Source organism: Centroberyx affinis, unplaced genomic scaffold (genome assembly GCF_046629955.1).
Source record: "Centroberyx affinis isolate AG114_WGS23_722 - 3 ecotype Tasmania unplaced genomic scaffold, CSIRO-AGI_Caff_v1 ptg000112l_1, whole genome shotgun sequence".
Lineage (NCBI taxonomy): Eukaryota > Metazoa > Chordata > Actinopteri > Beryciformes > Berycidae > Centroberyx > Centroberyx affinis.
Window position 1 is genome coordinate 476,826 of NW_027278814.1, and position 20,760 is coordinate 497,585.

Genomic DNA, 20,760 nt, shown 5'->3' on the forward strand with positions numbered 1-20,760 from the left:
ATGTAAGACATGATGGCCTCAATGCATTCATCTGTAATTTTCAAGGTTATGAAACTGTGTCAAGTTTATTCATAAAACAGAGAAGCTGGCTCTACTTGTATGGCTTTGTGCCACTAAACAGGAACATTGATAAGGAAACAGAAAGGGAAAACAAATCTACAGCACAAAGTGTTGAATGATTATATGTATAATTTAATAGCTTTATTTTGAAAGCAACAGCTGGCAAGAATAGCATTTCTAAAAATACCAACAAATCCATAGGCTTGACTGGACTCAGACTATATCTCATATGCAAAGCCCTGTGTGTCCGGATCTACTCAATCATTTTTACCCTGTTCATTTATGAGCAGCCGCTCTCTCTCTCTGTTTATCTCTCTCTCAGGGAAGGGATGGAGGAAAGCTATGAGACATTTGAGGAGGAGTTAGGGCCGCCAAGACCAGAGCCTCCTCCACAGAAGCCTGTTCGACAGATCCGCAGACCAGGTGGGAGCGTACACACACACACACACACACACACACACACACACACACACACACACACACACACACAAGCTGTAACGCTATCACACAAAAGCTCTCATCCAAAGTATACATTCTCACTTTCAGGTCTGTTGAACACTGGCGTCTATAAATACTGGAGAGCAGAACAGGCTGGTTGTGGAAGCATACCTCTGTATAGACACCAATCCATTGAAATATGATCCCAAAGCAAAAGTCAAAAGCACCACAGTGATAATTCACCTCATAGTCATACTGCATGGATGGTTGGTGTACAGATCATGTTCATTTCACTAATCATTTGGGTGCAAAAAGCTTTCCCCGCCCTAAACATACACATATTATCCCTTCTTCCTTCTTTTCTTGCACATAACTTGACTTGATCTTCTCCACTTGCCTATGTATGGGTTATAAACGCAACTGTTAGCCATCCAATCCATGATCCAAATGGAAACAAGAATAATCCAGGCAGAGTAGCCCAGACCTCCCACCAGAAAACCAGAGCTATTAAGAATTAACAGTACGTCACTATGTGAGTGTTAATGTATTTTTAATTTGTAAAGGGTTGTTTGTAATATAAACTTTGGCACACTAGACTTGTATTTAGTGTACAGGATAGGTTAAAAAAATCGAAACATAAAGCTTATTTACAGTCAACAAGAATTTATGTATATACACATAAAGTTAATGTGGAAAAACAAACATGGTATGTTTATGGCTTTGGTTGTTGTCGATGTTTATCACCCTTCAATAAAACTCCATCTGTCTGTTCCAGAAATGTATGCTACCAGAAAAATGAAAGAGGTTAGTTGGAAACCAACCAACATTTTCAGTGTATACACAGCTCAAAAATGCCTTCCTCACAAATCATACTGTACTTGGAGCAATAAGCCACATATCACTCTCCAATAGGAAACTGCTCCAGTTCTACAGCCACCACAGCCGGTACCCAAGACTTTACCCAGGGAAACCAGCTTCCCCAGAACAAGTGAGTCACTCACATCCTCTATCTCCCTTTTTCTTTCTTATATCTTTCTCTACAACCCTGCCATCCTTGTCAGCTTTAAATTTGTAGACATTTGATTGAGACAAATACTCCCCCCTCTGTCGCTCTCTTTTTCCTTCAGCGTCTTTGCGTAAAGCCATGTCCATCCAGACCCAGATTGAAACACCGTGGGAGAACGTCACTCTCAACCGCTGTCTGTTTGTGGCCATTACCATCCTGGTGCTCACCTCGGGGTTTCAGAGACTGCATGGCAAGTAAACCAGCCTGGCGATTCTGAGCAAACAAAAGCAGGACCTGAAGTACAATAGTGTGTGCCTTCTATAACTGGGTGTTCTCCTTTCAAAACAGAAACTCTGCGAGGTCAGGGAGCAGTGGAGGAGGAGGAGGAGGCCGGACTGACAGTCAGACGCTCGGGCACATTAAGACACAGGAGGCAACCGCCAGAGGTAAACAAAGAAAAAGACAAGACATATTTAGGCTTAAAACACTCACTATTGGCCTCCAAGGAAGATATTCTTAATTATTCTACATCACAGGCGTATATTATCAAAATGTTTTCATCACAGCAGCAATGCACCATGTTTGTCTACAAGTCATTGTGACTGGTTAATTATGGGATTGACTGGGGTTTTAGAATATAAGACCTTTGATTGATTGTTACCTGCCAGAATGGCTGGTATGGTAGCCAATCTTAAAAGCCACAGCCAAACATCTACCACTAGTAGTCTTGTTTTAAGCCCTTCTTGCGTTCTGTCCCTGTAGCCTGAGACTTCTCTGTGGGAAGTGATGTTTTGGTGGCTGCCAGACTTTGATGACGAAGAGGAGGATGACGAGGAGGATGATGACAGAGAAGCCAAAAGAGGGAAGTCAAAGAGAGGAGCAGCAGCGCGAGGGTCAAGAGGTCTGAGAAACAGGCCACAGCCAGACAAAAAACTCACTAAACAAAGAGAGGGCAAATTAAAGAACAGGAGAGCCAAGAAAGTCAGAGATGAAGAGATCAAAGATAAGAAAGAGAGAGAAAAAGAGGGCAAACTCAGAGAGGCGGCTGAAGAGGAAGATGAGGATGAAGAAAATGAGGCGGAGGAAATACTCATGAAGAGCAAAGGGCAGGAGGAAAAGAAACAGAAGAAAAAGTCTCAAAAAGCTTGATTTCTTGCTCCTGTGGCAAAGACACATACCACTTCATACTCTAAAGAGTTTGCACCTATGTAAATTGATGTGAAAACATTTGTAAATAGGTGGCAATATTAACTTCATAATAGTTTGTTCTTTCAAACAGAAATATGCCTTTCAAATAGTAACAGCGAGTCTCAGGAATACTGTGTGCTCCCAGTCGTGTAACCATGACATTATTATAGTGACAGGAACACAATGGATGTCTATCTGCCAGGCCTTTGTGGCTTTGATGGATTGATGTGATTTTGTGTGATGGATCTTTCTTTTGCCTGTGAAGAAGTTTCACGCTTTTGAATTTTGCTGAAATTTTAAACTCTGACAGTTCTATTCTATAGAGTAGACATGCTTTTGTGAACTGCTAAATTTCCATGTGATCACTTGATTACACTTTCTAGATTCCTCTTTGTGTTAAAAGACCCAAGATTCCTTGATTTCTTGAATCTATCGATTACCAATAGTGCCAGTCCAGTTTACTGTTTAAGATTAGTATGCTGTAAGATCTTTTTAATTTATATGGAGTGGCCTTAACAGGGCAAACAAAGATCAAGATTTTGACCCAGTTAACCCCCATTAAGCCATCTGACAAATGGTTCAAAGAGCCCAATTAAAAGCTCTTTTCCTCAGCAACTTCATGCTTTTACCCTGATCTTGGCAGTTCGCCTAGACAGCACCTTTGAGCCCAATTATTTAAAGAACTTCTGTAATGTTGCTCCACTATTTCATCACAAAGTATTTCTTCTACTGTGACCCACTCACTTAACTACTGAACACATCAATAAAGCTTCCCATGTGTGATGTCTTTGTAAAAGTCATTAATTTTGTCCCAAGACTTGTAACTATGAAGTAACACAGACTTCAAGACACAACAAAGACAACATTTTTCTCCATAGTATTTAATTACAAAAAAAATGTATTCTTATTCTTAAAGGATGAGCCATTGTCAATGATAACTCCATGTCCAGAGGCTAAATATTTATACAAAACAGTGTGGTCATATTTATACTGCTGCTATCACAGACGCTCCGGAGATTACCCTACAATACTTCCATAAAACAAACAAAAAAAAAAAGTATAAAAATCGACTAAATATGGACCTTGAACATCATTTGTAGAAATAAAAATGATGAACGCAACTGCAATATCTAACAGGTAGGTGGAAACTGTAGACTCAACATGTAGCGAGGCAGGGCAGTGTGACAGCAAACAATGGAGAACAGCAATCATGTTAGGCTAATAGTGGATCAATTAGATATTGAAAGGCCCTCTGGAGGCGGCGGCCTCATCGGCATGGGGGGCATGGGCATCTGAGGGGGCATCTGAGGGGGCATCTGGGGGGCACCGGGTGGGAGTTGGGGAATAGGCATCCCTCCTGGCGGGGGAGGGGGCATGGGCTCGTTTGGTGGGCGGGGTCCAAGCCCACTCATGAGAGGAGGGGGGCGCTTCACCCCTGCTGGAGGGGCCGGCCCACTGGACTGGGGAATGGCTTTCTCCATTTTGAAGTGGAACTGCAGGAAGAACTAGGAGTGAAAATGAAAAGAAAGAGGCGGTAAACCAGATATTTCCTCTATTCTCAAATGACAACACCCAATAGTCTTGCATAGTGACAAATGCTTATCAGTACCTGTTTAGTTTCTTTGTTCCAGTGCGTCCAGAAGCGGTTCTCTGCTTTATCAATTTCTCTGCTGGGGACCTAAAAGAGCAAAGACGTTCTGTCAGCGGCAGTAAAAATGCTTTATGAAAGCACAGCAGAAGGGGAAGTCCCACACACCTTGAAGGCGATGGTCTCGTAGGGCTCAGCGGCCAGAAGCAGGTACTGCCAGCGACGATCAGGAGGCTCGATGCGCTGTTCGTAAGCAGACATGAAACGATGCCTGGGTCCAATTCCCTCGGCAATCTCTGGGTAGTCAATCTGATGGTTAGAAGAATGGAAAAAAGGAAGCTTGAATATGTCCTTGAAGGCCCTATCTCAATGGCTGGAAAACAAGAATCAATTTTTAAAGCTGCACTAAGCAATTTTGTACGTTGACGGCCCAAAATTACAGTGAGAAGTAGGTCTGTTTGAATTTGGAAGACTTCCATAGCCAGAAATCATGTAAAGTGATGTGAGCATAGATGTGTACTCTTTGGTCCTCAATTTATTGAGGTCTTGTTGGCGAGGTGAGCTTTTTCTCTTTTGTTTATATGATTTGTCTTTGTCTCTTTGATATATGATTTGTCACTTTTCTGCATGAAGGTTTCCTGCCTGTGGCCATACCCTAAATCCGAATAATAGTAATAATTTGGGCAAATAGGTCAAATCTATAGCGTCTCAATTGGGGGGATGGCACGCTCTTCTCTGCTGAAGCCCCACTTTGTGATCTAGGCTGATAAGACAGGTTTAGTTTAACATAATAATCTTTCTAGTGCAGCTTTAATATTAATTTGCTTCATTTAACAAAGTTCCAAAAACAATGAAAATCCTTTAAATCAACATATCACCAAACATACTAACTTGGAAAAGTAGCGATTGCTGCCCGGTCTCTGGGTCCCTCTGTTTGGTTACTATAAATAAGAGGAACACATGTTTCAGTATATTACAAATGACTCTGCAATGAAGCCAATATGAACATAAAAAATGATGATGGCACTGACACCTGACATGCAGCTACCTCACCTTTGTATCCTGGGCGACCGATCTTGACAAACTTCTTGACCTCAACCTTCACTTTCTCTGGAGCTGGCTGGGCAGGAGCTTCTTTTGCCTCTTTGGCCGCTCTCCGCGCTCTGAAAGGAATAAAATATACAGTGATTCGACAGTTAGTCAACACATATGGCACGGCAGTTCCATGTGAGACATGTTTGAGTACAGACAAGACGTGGACTTACAAATTGGTCTGATGTTTCTTTCCTTGTGTGTGAGCTAAATAGCTGCCCTGTAATGGAGAGGAAAGCAACTTGTGATATTTCAATTAGAGAGCAAGGGACTTCAAAACAATAAATGACACCAAGTTCATGTAATGTAAGTCCAGTGACTTTTAGTTTGTGCCTCCTCACCTCATTGTTATGAAGTGTCAGGCAAAGTTTGCACTCGTATGAACCTAAATGATTCTTCATGAAATAGGGGTCTTTGTTGATGTCAATGGTCTCCAGGGCCAGCTGACGTAACCGCTCTCGTCTATCACGGTTACTCTCAGAGGCGGATGCCACCCCTCCGCTCCCCGTCTTCCCGCCAGCTCGGTGCTGGAAATCCATGTTTGCAGGACGATGGGCTCAAACACACCCACTCCTACTTGCCCAGTCAACACTGGACTGTTACAAACACGCAAAGCAGAGTTTTCCCTAGGGAAAAATAAAAGATACACTCAGTCAGTAATTTCATTACCTCCGCCAAGGAGGTTATGTTTTCGGTGCCATTTGTTTGTTTACCTGTTAGCAGGATTACAGAAAAACTACTGGCCTGATTTTCATGAAACTTCGTGGAAGGGTGAAGCATGGGCCAAGGAAGAACCCATTAAATTTAGGAGCGGATCCGACTCACAAACAAGCAATGCAAGCAGTGCCCGTCTAGTTTAAACATATTTTGACTTATACTTCGCTACATTTTAAGTCACATCTATTTTAGTGTAGCATTTTTTAAGCTCTCCAGAAGCACAGCTTTGAAACCATGCAGGTTTGATGCATGGTTTTTTGCATCAAACCTGTGCAAGCATGTGGAAGCAATAGTTTACTTACTGTAATATTAAAATGTTCAAAGTTAAAACACCATCCATACTGCTACAATAACATTGCTTTGTGTTTGCCTGGTTGTTGTCTAGTTAGTAGCCTTGTAGCTAATGGCAAAAGAAACATAAATGTAGTATCGTTCTATTGTTCTTATTCTGTCTCCAACAAACGTTATGTATTGTATTGACAACGATGTCACATTGTGGCTAGTTAAAAATCAGCACATTTCAAGGATGGCTCCAACTTTGAATGGAGGGTCAGGCTAATGGGCTACCTCTGTTCAACTGTAATGGAGGGTTTGGTCTAACTAATGAAACTGTACAGTAGAGGAGCGGGGTAACAGCAGGGTAATTTTGCCAGAGATTTTCCTGTACCAAAGACTTAAGTTTCATAATGTCGCATAAATGATCTGTATCTGATCGCTAAAAGATTAAACCAAGGCTGCAGTAACGTATCTTTGAGTGAGCACATATTAGCAATGCTAACGTTAAGCTAACAGGCGATACTATAAAAGGTTTAAGCAAATCAGAACTATCAAATTACATACTAAAACTGTGAGTTGTTTACACGTGATATAACTTGAATCCATTATATAAGTAAACAATAACTGTACAATAGCTATCTATTACATTCCGGTTTATTTCTCGAAACACTTACCAACACCAAGGAGGACCAACACTACAACGTTAGGATCACGCCAACAAAATACGGTGTGCGCATGCGCAAAGTTTTGTATAGCTTTATTGACAATTTAACGTTAGGTTGTACAAAACATCGCTGCTTTACCGTACGGGCATTTGAATATCACTAAAATGAAATGAAATGAAAAATCTTATACAAAAATGAAGGTATAACGCATTCCTGACAGTTGTGGTAGCTGCCATAGGTAGCTGCACAGTGACAAACTGTACTGTATTGTAACCTTTTGCAGGTTTTCTGCCCCTCTGGTTTGTCCCCCAACGTTCGCCGTACGATTCCGGGTTCCTGGTGCTAGCGAGGAGTGTCACAGAGGAGTGTCCACTTTGTAGGTTGTTAATGTAGCAGGACAACCTCACTGTTTTTTGCTTGATCGCAGTAATGACCAGCCACAGTCCAGCACGTGTCGAAAACATCAGATAGTGAGGCAGCGAACAGTGTTTGGTGATCGAAATAACAGACGATTTTCAACTGGATAATGCGTCCGGTAGGGAAAATGGCTCAAGCGTAGCCCAAGTGTATAGTGTCTTCAACCTGTGTACTGACTGCGTCAGTGATCGTGATGCGTTTCAACGAGAAGGAGCTGGTCTGTCTGAGCCGCCAGCCGTCAGAAAGGGCAGCAGAGCTGGGGATGAGAGGACCCAAGAAAGGAGATGGTAACCTGACTTGATACGAACTGATAATACTAATAACTTGAAGCGCTAACCTGAAACACATGCTCGTTTTCATACTCACTTCCCTTTCATGTTTTGGGCTAAATGTTAGGATCAATGACCAATAGAGACAATTGATTTGACCAGAGCAGAGTGTGTTCACCCCAGTCATCAGCTATGTAACAGGACTGCACTCTATCCGTGTTGTCAATGTCAATGTGTTTCAGTATGATTCCTAATTGTTATCGTACAGTTGTAAAGAAGAGGCTGGTGAAACTGGTTGTTAACTTCCTCTTCTATTTCCGGACTGATGAGGAGGAGGTAAGTCAATGATAATTGTTTAGTAGGGCACACCTTGCTCTACTATGCCCTGTACCACATGATAAAGCAAATTATTTTCCTGTAAAAGAAACCAATAAATTGAATTTAGTGTAATTTTTGGTTTGTCAGCCACTTGGAGCTTTGCTGCTGGAGCAGTGCCGGGTGGAGAGGGAGGACAGCCAGGCCTTCTCTATCAGTGAGCCATGTTCAGTTTCCTCCCCATTCATCATTCACAATACTAACGCACGCTTTCTCACTGATTGTGTTAAAGTTCATCAAGTCAGTGGTGATGAGTAAGCTTACTGGAATTGTGTTTTGTGGAGTAAGCAGGTCTATTCAGGCAGCAAAATAGATCAAAATTGCATTGTGAGTACATCACCGAACAACAATAGACAATTTAACTGAATAGTTTACTCATAACATCATATAACAATTGCAGTCACTTTCACTTTTTTGGCTTTCAAAATGGGTAAATATGAGCAGTAGACTGAAACCATGGGGTTGTGAATTTGGTCATTAAGTATGAGTAATTCTAGGTACATTGACATGTGTGTGTGTGTGTGTGTGTGTTTGTTTGTAGCATTTCTGGATGAAGCAGAGAGGAAGTATTTGTTTGAGTGCGACTCCGAAGAGCAGTGTGTGGAGTGGATAGACTCCATCATCAAGGCCAGGTAGGACAGCAGGTCTACCATGACAAATAGATCTTTGCCTTAGTAATCCTTTTTTTTTTTTTTTTTTTTTTTTTTGTGCTGCTCGGTAATTTAAAATTCAAGGTCATATGAGGAACTGTAAGCTACATATCATGTTTGGCTCTAAAGGATCATAGCTTTGCTTTTAGATATTGTGTGTCGAGACTTTTCTTCAAGTGTCACATCTGTTTCTCATCTCATCTCTTTCAGCTATGAGTTCATGAGGAAGAACCTTATATTCTATCGTACTGAAATCCACAGGCTGACTGGCAAGGTGAGATCCATCACAACAACATATTAGAAATACATGCCATATGGTTGGTGCTTCTATCCAGAGCGCCTCACAGTATCATGACTGCATACATTTTCACTAGGAGGGGTTACAGTGTGAATCACACTGGTAGTGTTAGTATACTCTAACCACAGAGCTACACCACAGTATCATCAGCAGAAGCCGTTTTAATAGAAAGGTTGATTCTATAATTTGGAATTTACTCTGTACACTTCAACTTTTCTATTCTTCCAGTCTTTACTCACCATCTGCTTCCTCCCCAGGACCCCTTGGAGCAGTATGGTATATCAGATGAAACTCGCTTCCAGGTCAGCAATGGCCTGCAACTCATGCCTAAAGATACCTCTTCCATGTAGCCCAGCTTCTCCCCAAGTCCAGATAGACTTTATTTTCTTCTCATGTCACTAGACTTGTCAAGCATGTCCACAGTAGCTATCTGCCAATTTGTATCAAGTTCCGTTTTTTAGTTTTTCCATTCCAATAATCACACCTTATTGATTTGAAAATCATCATGTTATCACATACACTCACATTTCAGGTCGTCACTGCCTTAATTTTCTGTATATTTAGTTTTTCTCAACCCATAGAGGTCCTTTTCCAGATCTTATAGTAGGCTACGAGCTCATATATAGTTATAGACTAGGATTTGTCTGTTATGTGGTTGTCAGTCATTACAGGTGTAGCTGGGCTATGGAAAACACAACACTGTACTTTGTCTAATTTCTGCTTTAAGGAAATTTGATATGCCATTTTTCTGTATCACTTTCAAACTTTGCCTTGATTAGTCCGTTGACTCTATTTGCCTGTACAGTTCATATGTTTTATACTATGATTTCTACTAGACATTCACTTGCTGTAGTCTCAGATAATGTGATGATGTGAGCCTCTGGTTCCCAAGTGCTTCTTCCTGAGGAGCTGGAGTTGTGACTGTTGGTCAGGACTGTCAGTACTATGAATATGAGCAAGTTAAGCAAGAAGCAATCCAGGACATGAACCTCTGGTGTAAACCTAGTGGAAGCCAGTAAATTCACAGTATGTGAAGCGGTTTTAGATTATTAGACCCCCTGCCCACTTTAGAAAGACCTTTGGGAACACACTGTTACTCTCCTGATTTGAACCTTGTGGGCCTTTTATCTGCCGAGTTGAGCCACACATTTTACTCCCTTCTTGTTTATGAGAAAGAAGATTTTTAGCTAGCCTAATATTTGTTTATCAGTCCATGTAAAATATTCATTTTTAACGAACTATACTTTTGCACATATTCAACAGTTCTTAGCTGGGTATTGAGGCTTTTGATAGAATTTAAAATTTATTGATTACTTGAACCTACTGTACCTACTCTGTGGCACTTTGAATCAACTTCTTGTAGGTAAATTGTTGTTGGACCATTGTTGAGGAATGTCAAGCTCTTGAGATGTCCTTAAAAACAGGACACCAACTTCTTTGTCAGTCTTAGTTACACTCGAGTTGCAGCTGATATTTTGCCATTGTAGATGAAAACTTTTCCCTAACCACATTTCAGTCTATGAGGCATTTCTGTATTTTGCAAAACAGCAAGAGAATTGTTTCATTGGTCAGAATTGTACCCACAAAAAGGAGGATTTGTTGTTGAATGTTTCTTTATTTTCAAGCCTTTGCACATAGAATTTGTTTAGTCTTTCTATTTTTACTTGTTAGATTATATTCATTTCATTGCCATCTTCCTGTTCTATTAAGATAGATTTTTTTTTCTAATAAAGCCATTTGAAAAATAAATAAACGTGTGTGAGTGGGTGATCTGTTAGCAAGAATCAAAACATTTATTAACATCAAAATATTGGTATTTATAAATGAATATATTTAATCATGATCAGTCTAATACTGTTAACCAGCACAGAATCATGCTGTCAAAAATGATTGCAATTTAATTTTGTCCAGCACATATAGATTGAATATCACACTGCTAATAATACCCTGTCCCACTTCTCCCATTGACATTGCCACCTGTTTGAGATAATCGAGCCCCATGTTGCCATGCAGTGTGTCTTGATTCTTATTGGCTCTATCACATATCACAATACTGCTGAGGACAGGTTAGAGCTTGATCAAAGCTTAGGTGAAGTTTGAGTCTCATATTTCAGACTAAACTCATGATCCAGTAGATAGGAACATCCAGAAAGAAACAAATAGCACCAAGAAAGCAAGCAGCCAACTCTTTCTGCTGATATTGCAGAATTCTGTAACACTCAGCGAACATCATTAGGTTTGATACCAAACACACTGAAGTTCACAATATAGCACAGAGACAGTGTGATTTAAATGTGTGTGTGCGTATGTAGAATAGAGAAAGTGTGCGTATGTGTTTGTGTGTGTGGCTGATGTTTTAGATTGCTCTGCCTTGCTTGTACTTTCTATCCTCTATTCTAAGGTACTTTAGGCCATAAGCTACACAGCCAGTTGACTTCAAAACAAATTCATTCTAAACAAAACGGTTTAGTATTAAACTAAGGTACTAAACGCTTACAATGTCGCAGAAAGTGTACGTTGGCCATCTGGACTATTGTATGTTTCCAGTGTAAAAATCTTTTGTGTTCAGTGGTAGTTTTGAGTTAGAGACTGAGCAAAGAAGCAGAATGAAATCATTGAGTGGCCACGTTTCCTTAGCAACGCACAATGTGTGATTCAAAAACGGCGACGTCACATCCTTCCCATGGTCCTTAGCGCACCCCAATTGAACGTTCGGTAAAAGAAAACATTTGGATTTTGTTTACTCCATTTTGCGAGTAAAAACATATAAAACAGCTAATCTGCAACAGGAATCGACACTGGTAGGGTACGTTACTCAACCGCGCGTAACGAGAATAGTTTAACAGCACACGGTACGTTTTCATATAATTATAGATTGTGAACAAACAATGTTGCTAATGTATTAGCCAGGTAGCTAGCGTTAGCTTACGTTAGTTCAGTCAGCTGGGCTAGCCTATTTGCTGGACGATTTAATTGTCTGGTCTTTGTTTATTTTCAGTGTTGGGATCGCATTAGATATTTGATCGATTGACGCCGAATATAGCTCGCTAACTGTACGGTTTTCACACACAAATGTTGCCTGAAACAAACAACATAGCAGAGATCTGGCGTTAGTGAGACTTTACAGTCATAGTGCAGACAAACGGGTTGCAAGATAATCCAAGTGCTACTGGAAGAGGTAGACTGAGCCCACCCACAACTGATCGTGTGCAATGTAATGTCTTTGTCTTTTACTAACATATTTGCCCAGTTTGCTCTTAGGTAAGTGGTTTGAAAGCATGGAATTAGTCGGCTAGTCAGTCAACTGTGGGTGGTTAACATAGTGAGCTGCATCACTCATTAACCTTGTGGCGTTAGAGACGCTACACAGCCATGTCTCAGTTGGCTTGTCAGCCGTAAATAAACTACGGTTAGCCGTGTGGTAGATAGAATACAATAGTAGCTATTTGATGCACTTTGCTGCATTGCTGGTAAAGATCATCATCTGTTTTCAGATCGGACAGATTTGTTGTTAGACAGTATTATTGCCCAGCACTGAATTAATCAAATCATAATTAATAAAAGTGTGTCAGTATCTGTACTAACCTGTATGTACCATCTGCATTCAGTGAATTGCAAGATGATTTGATTGTTGTGTTGTGTTATATCTGTCTTCAGTCATCATGGACCAGGACTATGAGTGTAGGCTGCTCAGGCAGATCAACATCCAGAACGAGAATGCAAGCCCCATAGTAAGTGAATAAATACCCTTTTCCACACTGTCTGATCAATCCTCTATGTATTGAAATGCATTGGATCTTTTTTTTTTTATAGATAAGAAGTGTTGTTTTGTTTTACTTCTTCTGTCTTTACGTAAGGCTCAGGTTCAGCCTCCTAGCGAGGATAGAAAATAGCACACATTTTATTTTCTTAGAATGAATTCTATAGGCTCAAGATTTATATAGTTGTTGTAGCAGTAAAGGCAGCTGGGAAGTGTCTTGCTTGTGTATGATGGCCCTGCCATGTACAAACAGGACCTATATTATCTCTTGAAGTAATACAATGTAAACCAAATCTAGCCAAGGAACAAGGGTTTTCTTTTTGGTCATTATATTGACAATAGCATGATACTAGCTCCTCCCAAAAAGATTTCTAACTAGCAAAGGAATTAAGATGGACGGTAAGGGTGTGTCACTCCATGTGTTAGGAGCACAAACAGTCCAACAAGCCAGTCTGTCATTTGACGGTGTGACTGTTGTTGAGTGAAAACAAGACCTTAGTGACCAAATGATTGGCTTTTGTAAATGCCGCCTCCTGTTGTTAACACCTCAAACAAATACCCCATCTGCCACTGCACTGTCCTCCTGTTTGGATGTGGAGTTGTCCAGTGCCTGTTTGTGTTTGGCTCCCGCTCAGAAATGGTCTCTCTTCTCCTCCCTTGTGTAGAAGGCCATAGGAACAGTGCGAGCTCTGACACCCACCAGTTCCCCCCTGTCCTCCCCCAGCAAGCACGGCGATCGCTTCATTCCCTCCCGGGCCGGTGCCAACTGGAGTGTCAACTTCCACCGCATCAACGTGAGTCTCCTGCAATTCAATCTCCTTCTGACCAAAATAACACTGTTTTCAAGATTCCAGCTTCAAGGTCAATGTGTTGATATATGGTTTATAAGGGAACACATGGAATTATTCGTTAACATTCTTCTTTCACTTTCTATAATCCTATTTTACACCTTAATTTGAAAGATTTGGTTGAGAATGTTTATTTATTGTTGTTTTTCTGACAGGAAATTGAGAAGTCGCACAATCAGAACAGGAAAACCAAAGATGGCACAACAGATAGTAACAAAGGTAATCAATCCACCTTTATCCTAAGAAACAGATATGCTTTTCTGTTGTATCTGTGTATTTGGTGTGAGTGCAGTCTTGTTCCTTTTTTCAGCTTATTTCCACTGGTATCTGTGTCTGTCCCAGTTAAACCAGATAATTTGACCTTCTCTAATTTACAAAGCCTAGTGAGGCTCGTGGAAACTGGAGATAAGGAATAAACAAAGCTTAGGGAAAATTTCTCCCTGATCCTTAGAGATGTTTGAGAGCTAAGGATAAGAATTGAATTGGAGTGGGAACACAGTGTTTGAATTTGATCAGATTGGACACCCAGTGTGATCTTCCTCTCCTTTTCTTATTTTTCTTTTTGCCTCCTTTCTGTCTCTTCCTCTGCTTTAGCGGACGGTCTGGCTTACTCGGCCCTACTGAAGAACGAGCTGCTAGGAGCAGGCATCGAGAAAGTTCAGGACCCCCAGTCAGAGGACCGCCGCCTGCAGCCATCCACTCCTGCCAAGAGGAGCCTTTTTAGTGTAAGAAATGTTAACATGGCTATAATTGACATATAAGTTCCTTAATCTATGCAATGTTAAATTTATCTATCTTTTAAATTCCTTCATAGGGCATGTTAATGGGAGGAGTCTTTTGTAAGTAACATTAATCATCTGTTTGTTTTTTGTAGTATTCTGTAAGTGCCAAACGGGCTTTACCAGAAGAGGATGGAAATGCAGTCTCTCCATATTCTCTATCACCTGTCAGTAGTAACAGGTAATGTGTTTTCCTTGTGCTGTCATTGCTCTAATGTTACCTCTCCGATCTAGATGAAGACACATTATATTCTTATCCTGCATATCTGCCTTTATTTCTAAATTATTGTGTTGTCCATTGCAGCCAAAAACTGCTGCGGTCGCCAAGGAAACCTACACGTAAAATTTCCAAAATTCCATTCAAAGTTCTGGATGCTCCAGAGCTTCAGGACGACTTCTACCTCAACCTAGTGGACTGGTCCTCTCTCAATGTCCTGAGTGTTGGACTGGGTACCTGCGTCTACCTGTGGAGTGCCTGCACCAGCCAGGTGCGTGTGATCAGTTAACTGAGTGCATTGAGCAAACTAAAGAGATTTTGCAACAGAGATGTGGTAGAAAGTTGCCCAGCAGTATGAAAATTACTCCTTTTATTTTCTGTCAAAACACTGACATTAATTTATTCTTCACTAAAAATATTACAAATAGTATTTTTAGTGAAGAACAAATGAAAATCAATTTATACTATTTCAGCCTTTGACCAAATTAGACTTATACTTTTCAGTGATGGCACCATGCATGGCTCATACATAATAACTCATGTACAAGAGGTTGAGGATATAAAGGAACTGCCCTCATGGCTATGTTAATCTGTCTTTTTCTTTTCCTCCTCTCCATCTTTTCAGGTGACACGTCTGTGTGATCTCTCAGTAGAGGGAGATTCTGTAACATCAGTGGGCTGGTCAGAGAGGGTTGGTATTTTTTCTGTTTTATAGCCTATTCTGTTATCCTTATCTTGCAGCTAAGGGGACATCCATGGCAGTGTCATTTTTTGTGTTACAGGTTGCATCTTAAGGTTATTTATTTTCCTTAAATGCTATCTCAAGTCATTGTGCTGTTATGCGATTGCAGATTCCCACAAAAATCAATGTACTATTCAGAGATATTAATGATTTTGTGTGTCGGGGGATTCAAGCCAGCTTGATGGATAACGAGACTCCTAGTAGCTGGCAAAAGTGCCATCCACCAAGCTTCTGTTGGTGCAAGTCTCTTCTTGTTAGCTAGCCAGTAGCTATCTACTACTTTCTTGCTAGTAGCCAGCAGGTTTGGAGAAAGGAAGAATCATGACATGATTCAATATTAAATTAATTTATAATTCATTGCAGGTTAAGGTGTACATTTTATTTATTTTTGTAAGTGCTAGTGTTGCAATTGAGATTATGGACTTGGTTGCAGTTTTATGCTGAAATTATAAATATGAGCTCTAGGCTAAGGACAACATTTGAAAAGCTTCATGAAATGCCCCAAAGCAAATCCTCAACAGAAAGTAAAGTAAAATCGTGAAACTACAAGTAAAGCACCGAGACATTAGAAGCTTGAGATAGTTAATTCAGCCAAACATAGGCTTAGATATAATGTCTAGCCAAACATTTCTGTTATATCTTACCAGTTTGTACAGTCTTTATTCCACAGCTGTTGATGTTATGCCACAGGGAACTACAAACAAATGTGCCAAATTACATCATGAACAGGCAAAAGCCTGTCATCGACCAACCTACATTTCTGATGTGTGGGCATATGTGTGTATTGATCAGTGTGCTGTCTGCTTTTAGGGTAACCTGGTCGCAGTGGGCACTCATAAAGGTTATGTACAGATCTGGGATGCAGCAGCAGGGAAGAAGCTCTCAGTGCTGGAAGGACACACAGCCAGAGTTGGTAAGTTGAAAGGCCGGAGTGATGGAGGTGGAAACTGTTATAGGAGTAAAATTGTACAGATTTTTTTTTTTTCAGATAGTTGACCAACACAATCTCTCATATGTGATCAGTCGATCATCTCTCTTCAATCTGTCTTTCATTCTCTGCCTCCAGGTGCGTTGGCGTGGAATGCCGACCAGCTGTCGTCAGGGAGCCGTGATAGGGTGATCCTGCAGCGTGACATCAGAGCCCCACCTCTCCAGTCAGAACGTCGTCTCCAAGGACACAGACAGGAAGTCTGCGGACTCAAGTGGAGCACCGACCACCAGCTGCTGGCTTCAGGTGGAAATGATAACAAGGTACACAGACAGGGAATCTGACCTGTACATCTATCAACTACACAGCAGTGCCAGTAATTTTCAAGCAATGACCACTAACTCACTGGACATCTTTTTTTTTTCTTCTGTCCCTCCTCCCCTCTTCCTTGTCTGTTTCTCTCCACCCTCCTGTCTGTAGTTGCTAGTGTGGAACCACTCGAGCGTCCTCCCGGTGCAGCAGTACACAGAGCACCTGGCTGCAGTGAAGGCCATCGCCTGGTCTCCTCATCAGCACGGCCTGCTGGCGTCCGGCGGCGGCACGGCCGACCGCTGCATCCGCTTCTGGAACACTCTGACCGGCCAGCCGCTGCAGTGCACCGACACCGGCTCTCAGGTCTGCAACCTGGCCTGGTCCAAACACACCAACGAACTGGTGAGTCGTCAGAAGCTGCCGTCTTAAAGTCGAATACACAAACTCTAAAACAAACTCTGTTATCAATGCAGGGAAAGCTGCAGTAGGATATACGTAAGTCTCATATGGCAAATGTTTGTTTTTTCCTGCAGGTCAGCACACATGGTTATTCCCAGAACCAGATCCTGGTGTGGAAGTATCCCTCCCTCACTCAAGTGGCCAAACTCACAGGACACTCCTACAGAGTTCTCTACCTGGTCAGTAAATATGTGTTTGTGTGTGTGTGTGTGTGTCTGCAGAGGAGTGTACCAAGGTCCCAAGGTCACTACAATAAACTAAGACAAAAACCAGATCTTAAAAATATTCTAATTTAGTAAACTATATTAAAAGTAAAAGCTAAACGTGTGAAAACTAAAACAACAAACTATCATGTCTACTTGTAAAGCTAACTGAAATAAAATATAAATCGAAATATTGTTTTTCGTCTTTTTGTGTATGAGCAGGGTAAAAAAGAATGAATTGTGAGCAGAGAATTTTTGGCTATTTTTACTGAACGCCACAAGGCGGCGATATCCTATAGACCGCCTTGTTCGGCCCGCATGAGAGAATGCCAGTGTTGCCAAAACTAGATCTGAAACTGAATAAAAACTAAACTAAAACTACTGACGCCACAATGAAAACGGAACTAAAACTATACTGAAGTTATACTTGAAATAAAAATGTAAAACTATATAAAAATAAAAACTAATGGAAAAATCTCTAGCTATAATTACCCTGCTCAGTCCTTCAGAGTGTATTCAGTGTATTCTAATGTGAGTTGTGTGCAGGCCATGTCGCCCGACGGAGAGGCCATCGTGACGGGAGCAGGAGACGAAACACTGCGGTTCTGGAACGTCTTCAGCAAGATGAGATCCACTAAGGTAACGGCTCGCCTCTCTCCATGTTGTGACTGGCATTTAGATCATATAAATCCATTTCTATATGCTCTGCTGAATCCATTCCCTCTGGTGCCGTCCTCTGATTTGACTTGACCTGAGCAGTGTCTCACAGTGTTAATATTTGTCGCAGTCCTTTCCTTTCCTCCTTCATGTGGCTCTTCTGTTCTTTTCCCCCTTTAGGAGTCTGTGTCAGTGCTGAACCTCTTCACCAGGATCCGGTAGTAAGCAGACCTCTGTACTACTGGGGGGGGGATAAAGAAGGGATGGCAAGAGAATTTATTACTGCATGTGTTGAAGTCCATTGGAGGCCAGGCTGTAGATGGGGCCCCTTCATTGAGTATTCATCTCAGTAGTCTACAGAGCCCCCCCCCCCCCCTCGCTCGCCCTTAATTAGTTAGCCGAGTTGTAGCCTAAGGAAGGAGGAGCCGGTGAGCGCTGAGATGCACAGCCAGAGCGTCGAGGGCAGAGGGGAAATGTAGTCCGCTTCATCCTGAATGATCAAACCACTGCCTCCTCCAGCGTACCCCCCACCCCCCACCCCTCCTCCTCCTCCACAAGACCATCAGTGCTCTCCAGTGTAAAGGAGACTTTCGGGGTGCTCTCTCCCCACGTGATTCTGTTTTGTTTACAGACTGACATTGTGCATACCTGCCAAATATTGAGTTTGTCCTTTATGAATGTCTATTTATTTTAATTTTTTTTTGTTTTTTACATATTTTTAACATATATTCTTACTAGTGTATTTGGCAGGCTAGTAGGCTTATTTTATGTGTGTAATTACTACAGTTTCTGGTCCAATCTGTGGATTGTGTTTTACTTTGTTCCTGCCTTAAAGGGATAGGGTATGCAGAAAAATCCTTGCTTGTCTTTTTATATTTTACTGAGGGGCAATAATGTTTCACACACTTTGATATCAGATTTCCTAATCCTGTACCATTTGTGAGAACTGTTTAATGGTTAACATGGATTGGACAAGTATTCGCTCTTGTTTTAAATGTTCTGGTCTACTCTTAATCGTTTCAAACACTGACATGAGGTTCATTTATTCTAATGATGTTAAGCAGTATTGGCTAGAACTGTTTCATAATCTCATTTTTTTTTTAAATTGCATGTCATTGCATGTAGCGCATCTTAGAAGAAAATAACTTAATGTCAGTTCTAAACGCTGTTTGGGATAACATTGTATTTTCATAGTACATTCATACTCTGTGTAGATTGCTAAGAAATGCAGTTGACATGGAAAATGCCACCATCCATAAAGCAAGAGTAGTGACAGAAAGTGACACCGCTCATCATGCTTGTCACTCAGCTTTTTTCCCTACCTTTTTTAATTGGAATACCAGGCAAGGAAAATATAAAAAAATTATGGCTTATCAGTATAGTTTGTAGCAGCATATCAAGCGCACAGTAAGCAAAAATCAGACCGTGACATGCTGTCCTATGCAGTGCTTTTTGCTTTGTGCTTTATGTGTCTGGTGAGATCCTTCAGTCCGCGGCACTTCGCTTATTCGACTTCACACCATTTCTGTGTTGAGTACAGTAAGGAATTGAGGTCAGAAGTCACGCCATTGTATTTTCTTTTATCTGAAAAGGAAACTTCGATATCATTAGCAAGTGTTTTTTTTCTCCCCTGTTTTTGATTTTCTTATTTCCCAGTTTGAATGTTGAGTTGAGTGAACTAGTGTGCCACCTTTAAATGAATGCTATTTATTTGCGTTGTGTCGAAGGTTCTTGTACAGCCATGGCATGTTTGTTTACTCTTAGTGTTATCTGAGGGAAGTCGACGGGCAGTTTCAGTGCTGAACTTTGTGCACATTCTTTTAATGCCACTTAGAAAACAAAACAATGCTGCCAACTTGAATTACCGAAAGAATGTTAACAAAGATAAATAAATATTTCTGTACTGAGAGATATTGAATAATTAAATGATCATATCTTGTATATTGTGTTTTGGCTGTTTTATTGTCCGGTAGACAAAACCCTTTGGACAGCTGTAGAATCAGTCTGATCACTGTTATGAAGTATAGCGGGCCATATCAAAGAGGTACCTTTACTCACAGTATGACATTATAGCACAGATATTTGTCTAGCCAGATTACTGTTTAACCACATGAAACATGGTATTTAAAGCAGAATTATTGTGTTTTATAAAATTTATGAGGTTCATGATTTTGGCCTGTAAGTACTACAGTAGCGGTCTTCATTCTGAACAAAATGCTGTACGTCCTCGAGTAGATTTAGCTTCCAGTGTTCCAAGTAAACAACAGAGGGAGCCATCCTGTGGCAGTTTGAAATTCATTGAATGCTACACATGAACTACTACTACTGAGCCTTAGCCAGGTTACTTTAAAGGTGAAAAGCAACACTCATTAGAAGAATACCTCACCATTAATGTTGACTGAATTTATCATAGGCTCTGAGGAAGGTATAATATCCAAACAGAGAGGTATAACATTCTCTTGAAGCATCCTAGGTAAGGTTCAAGGTAAACATACGTTTTACTACTAGAAGTAGGCTACTGCACAACTTTTTATTCTGGCCACAAAATGTCCCGTGGCCCCACCTTGTGCTCTGGTAGACTGAATATTTTCAGTATATTATCAATCCAATCCCATACCATCAAGTCATAGTTGTGGCCCTTGCAGTGTATGAACAGTGCTAAGTGTTCATCGCCTCCCAAAGCTCCCCACCACTGCCTCTGCCCTGCGGCCTATCCTAACTGGCTCTTGTAAATTTAAGCAACAGATGTTTTTTGTCACCGTAAACAATAGCTGAAGGGTTTCATTCCAAAATGATCCAGGTGAAGAAAAAAGGGA

At 41.0% G+C, this 20,760-nt stretch overlaps 4 protein-coding genes across 6 annotated transcripts; 3 read left to right on the plus strand and 1 right to left on the minus strand.

Annotated features, from left to right (window-relative positions):
- Positions 1-389: 389 nt before the first annotated feature.
- LOC139650442 (caldesmon) lies at positions 390-2,653 on the plus strand. The gene is made up of 4 exons (XM_071527104.1): positions 390-483; positions 1,626-1,754; positions 1,853-1,950; positions 2,267-2,653. Exons 1-4 carry the CDS (start codon positions 390-392, stop codon positions 2,651-2,653), a joined length of 708 nt encoding a protein of 235 aa, XP_071383205.1.
- Positions 2,654-3,557: 904 nt separating this feature from the next.
- On the minus strand, positions 3,558-7,152 carry sf3a2 (splicing factor 3a, subunit 2). Of its 2 annotated transcripts, none has more exons than XM_071527378.1 (8): positions 7,040-7,152; positions 5,714-5,998; positions 5,546-5,592; positions 5,334-5,443; positions 5,172-5,221; positions 4,449-4,589; positions 4,302-4,370; positions 3,558-4,197 (listed from the first exon to the last, which is right to left on the minus strand). In XM_071527378.1, exons 2-8 carry the CDS (start codon positions 5,909-5,911, stop codon positions 3,922-3,924), a joined length of 891 nt encoding a protein of 296 aa, XP_071383479.1. In that variant the 5' UTR covers positions 5,912-5,998; positions 7,040-7,152; the 3' UTR covers positions 3,558-3,921. The 2 variants fall into 2 exon arrangements, with proteins under 2 accessions (XP_071383479.1, XP_071383487.1); XM_071527386.1 differs by having other exon boundaries at positions 7,046-7,091.
- Positions 7,153-7,368: 216 nt separating this feature from the next.
- Positions 7,369-10,770, plus strand: plekhj1 (pleckstrin homology domain containing, family J member 1). The gene is made up of 6 exons (XM_071527234.1): positions 7,369-7,734; positions 7,985-8,052; positions 8,182-8,248; positions 8,633-8,723; positions 8,952-9,015; positions 9,297-10,770. Exons 1-6 carry the CDS (start codon positions 7,641-7,643, stop codon positions 9,387-9,389), a joined length of 477 nt encoding a protein of 158 aa, XP_071383335.1. The 5' UTR covers positions 7,369-7,640; the 3' UTR covers positions 9,390-10,770.
- Positions 10,771-11,754: 984 nt separating this feature from the next.
- LOC139650255 (fizzy-related protein homolog) lies at positions 11,755-19,869 on the plus strand. Of its 2 annotated transcripts, none has more exons than XM_071526864.1 (14): positions 11,755-11,891; positions 12,697-12,770; positions 13,465-13,593; positions 13,803-13,866; positions 14,242-14,372; positions 14,522-14,607; positions 14,731-14,914; positions 15,269-15,334; positions 16,196-16,298; positions 16,452-16,636; positions 16,794-17,027; positions 17,159-17,263; positions 17,834-17,926; positions 18,125-19,869. In XM_071526864.1, the coding sequence occupies exons 2-14, from the start codon at positions 12,702-12,704 to the stop codon at positions 18,164-18,166; spliced, it is 1,491 nt and encodes a 496-aa protein (XP_071382965.1). In that variant the 5' UTR covers positions 11,755-11,891; positions 12,697-12,701; the 3' UTR covers positions 18,167-19,869. The 2 variants fall into 2 exon arrangements, with proteins under 2 accessions (XP_071382965.1, XP_071382972.1); XM_071526871.1 differs by having other exon boundaries at positions 13,468-13,593.
- The last annotated feature ends 891 nt before the right edge of the window (positions 19,870-20,760 follow it).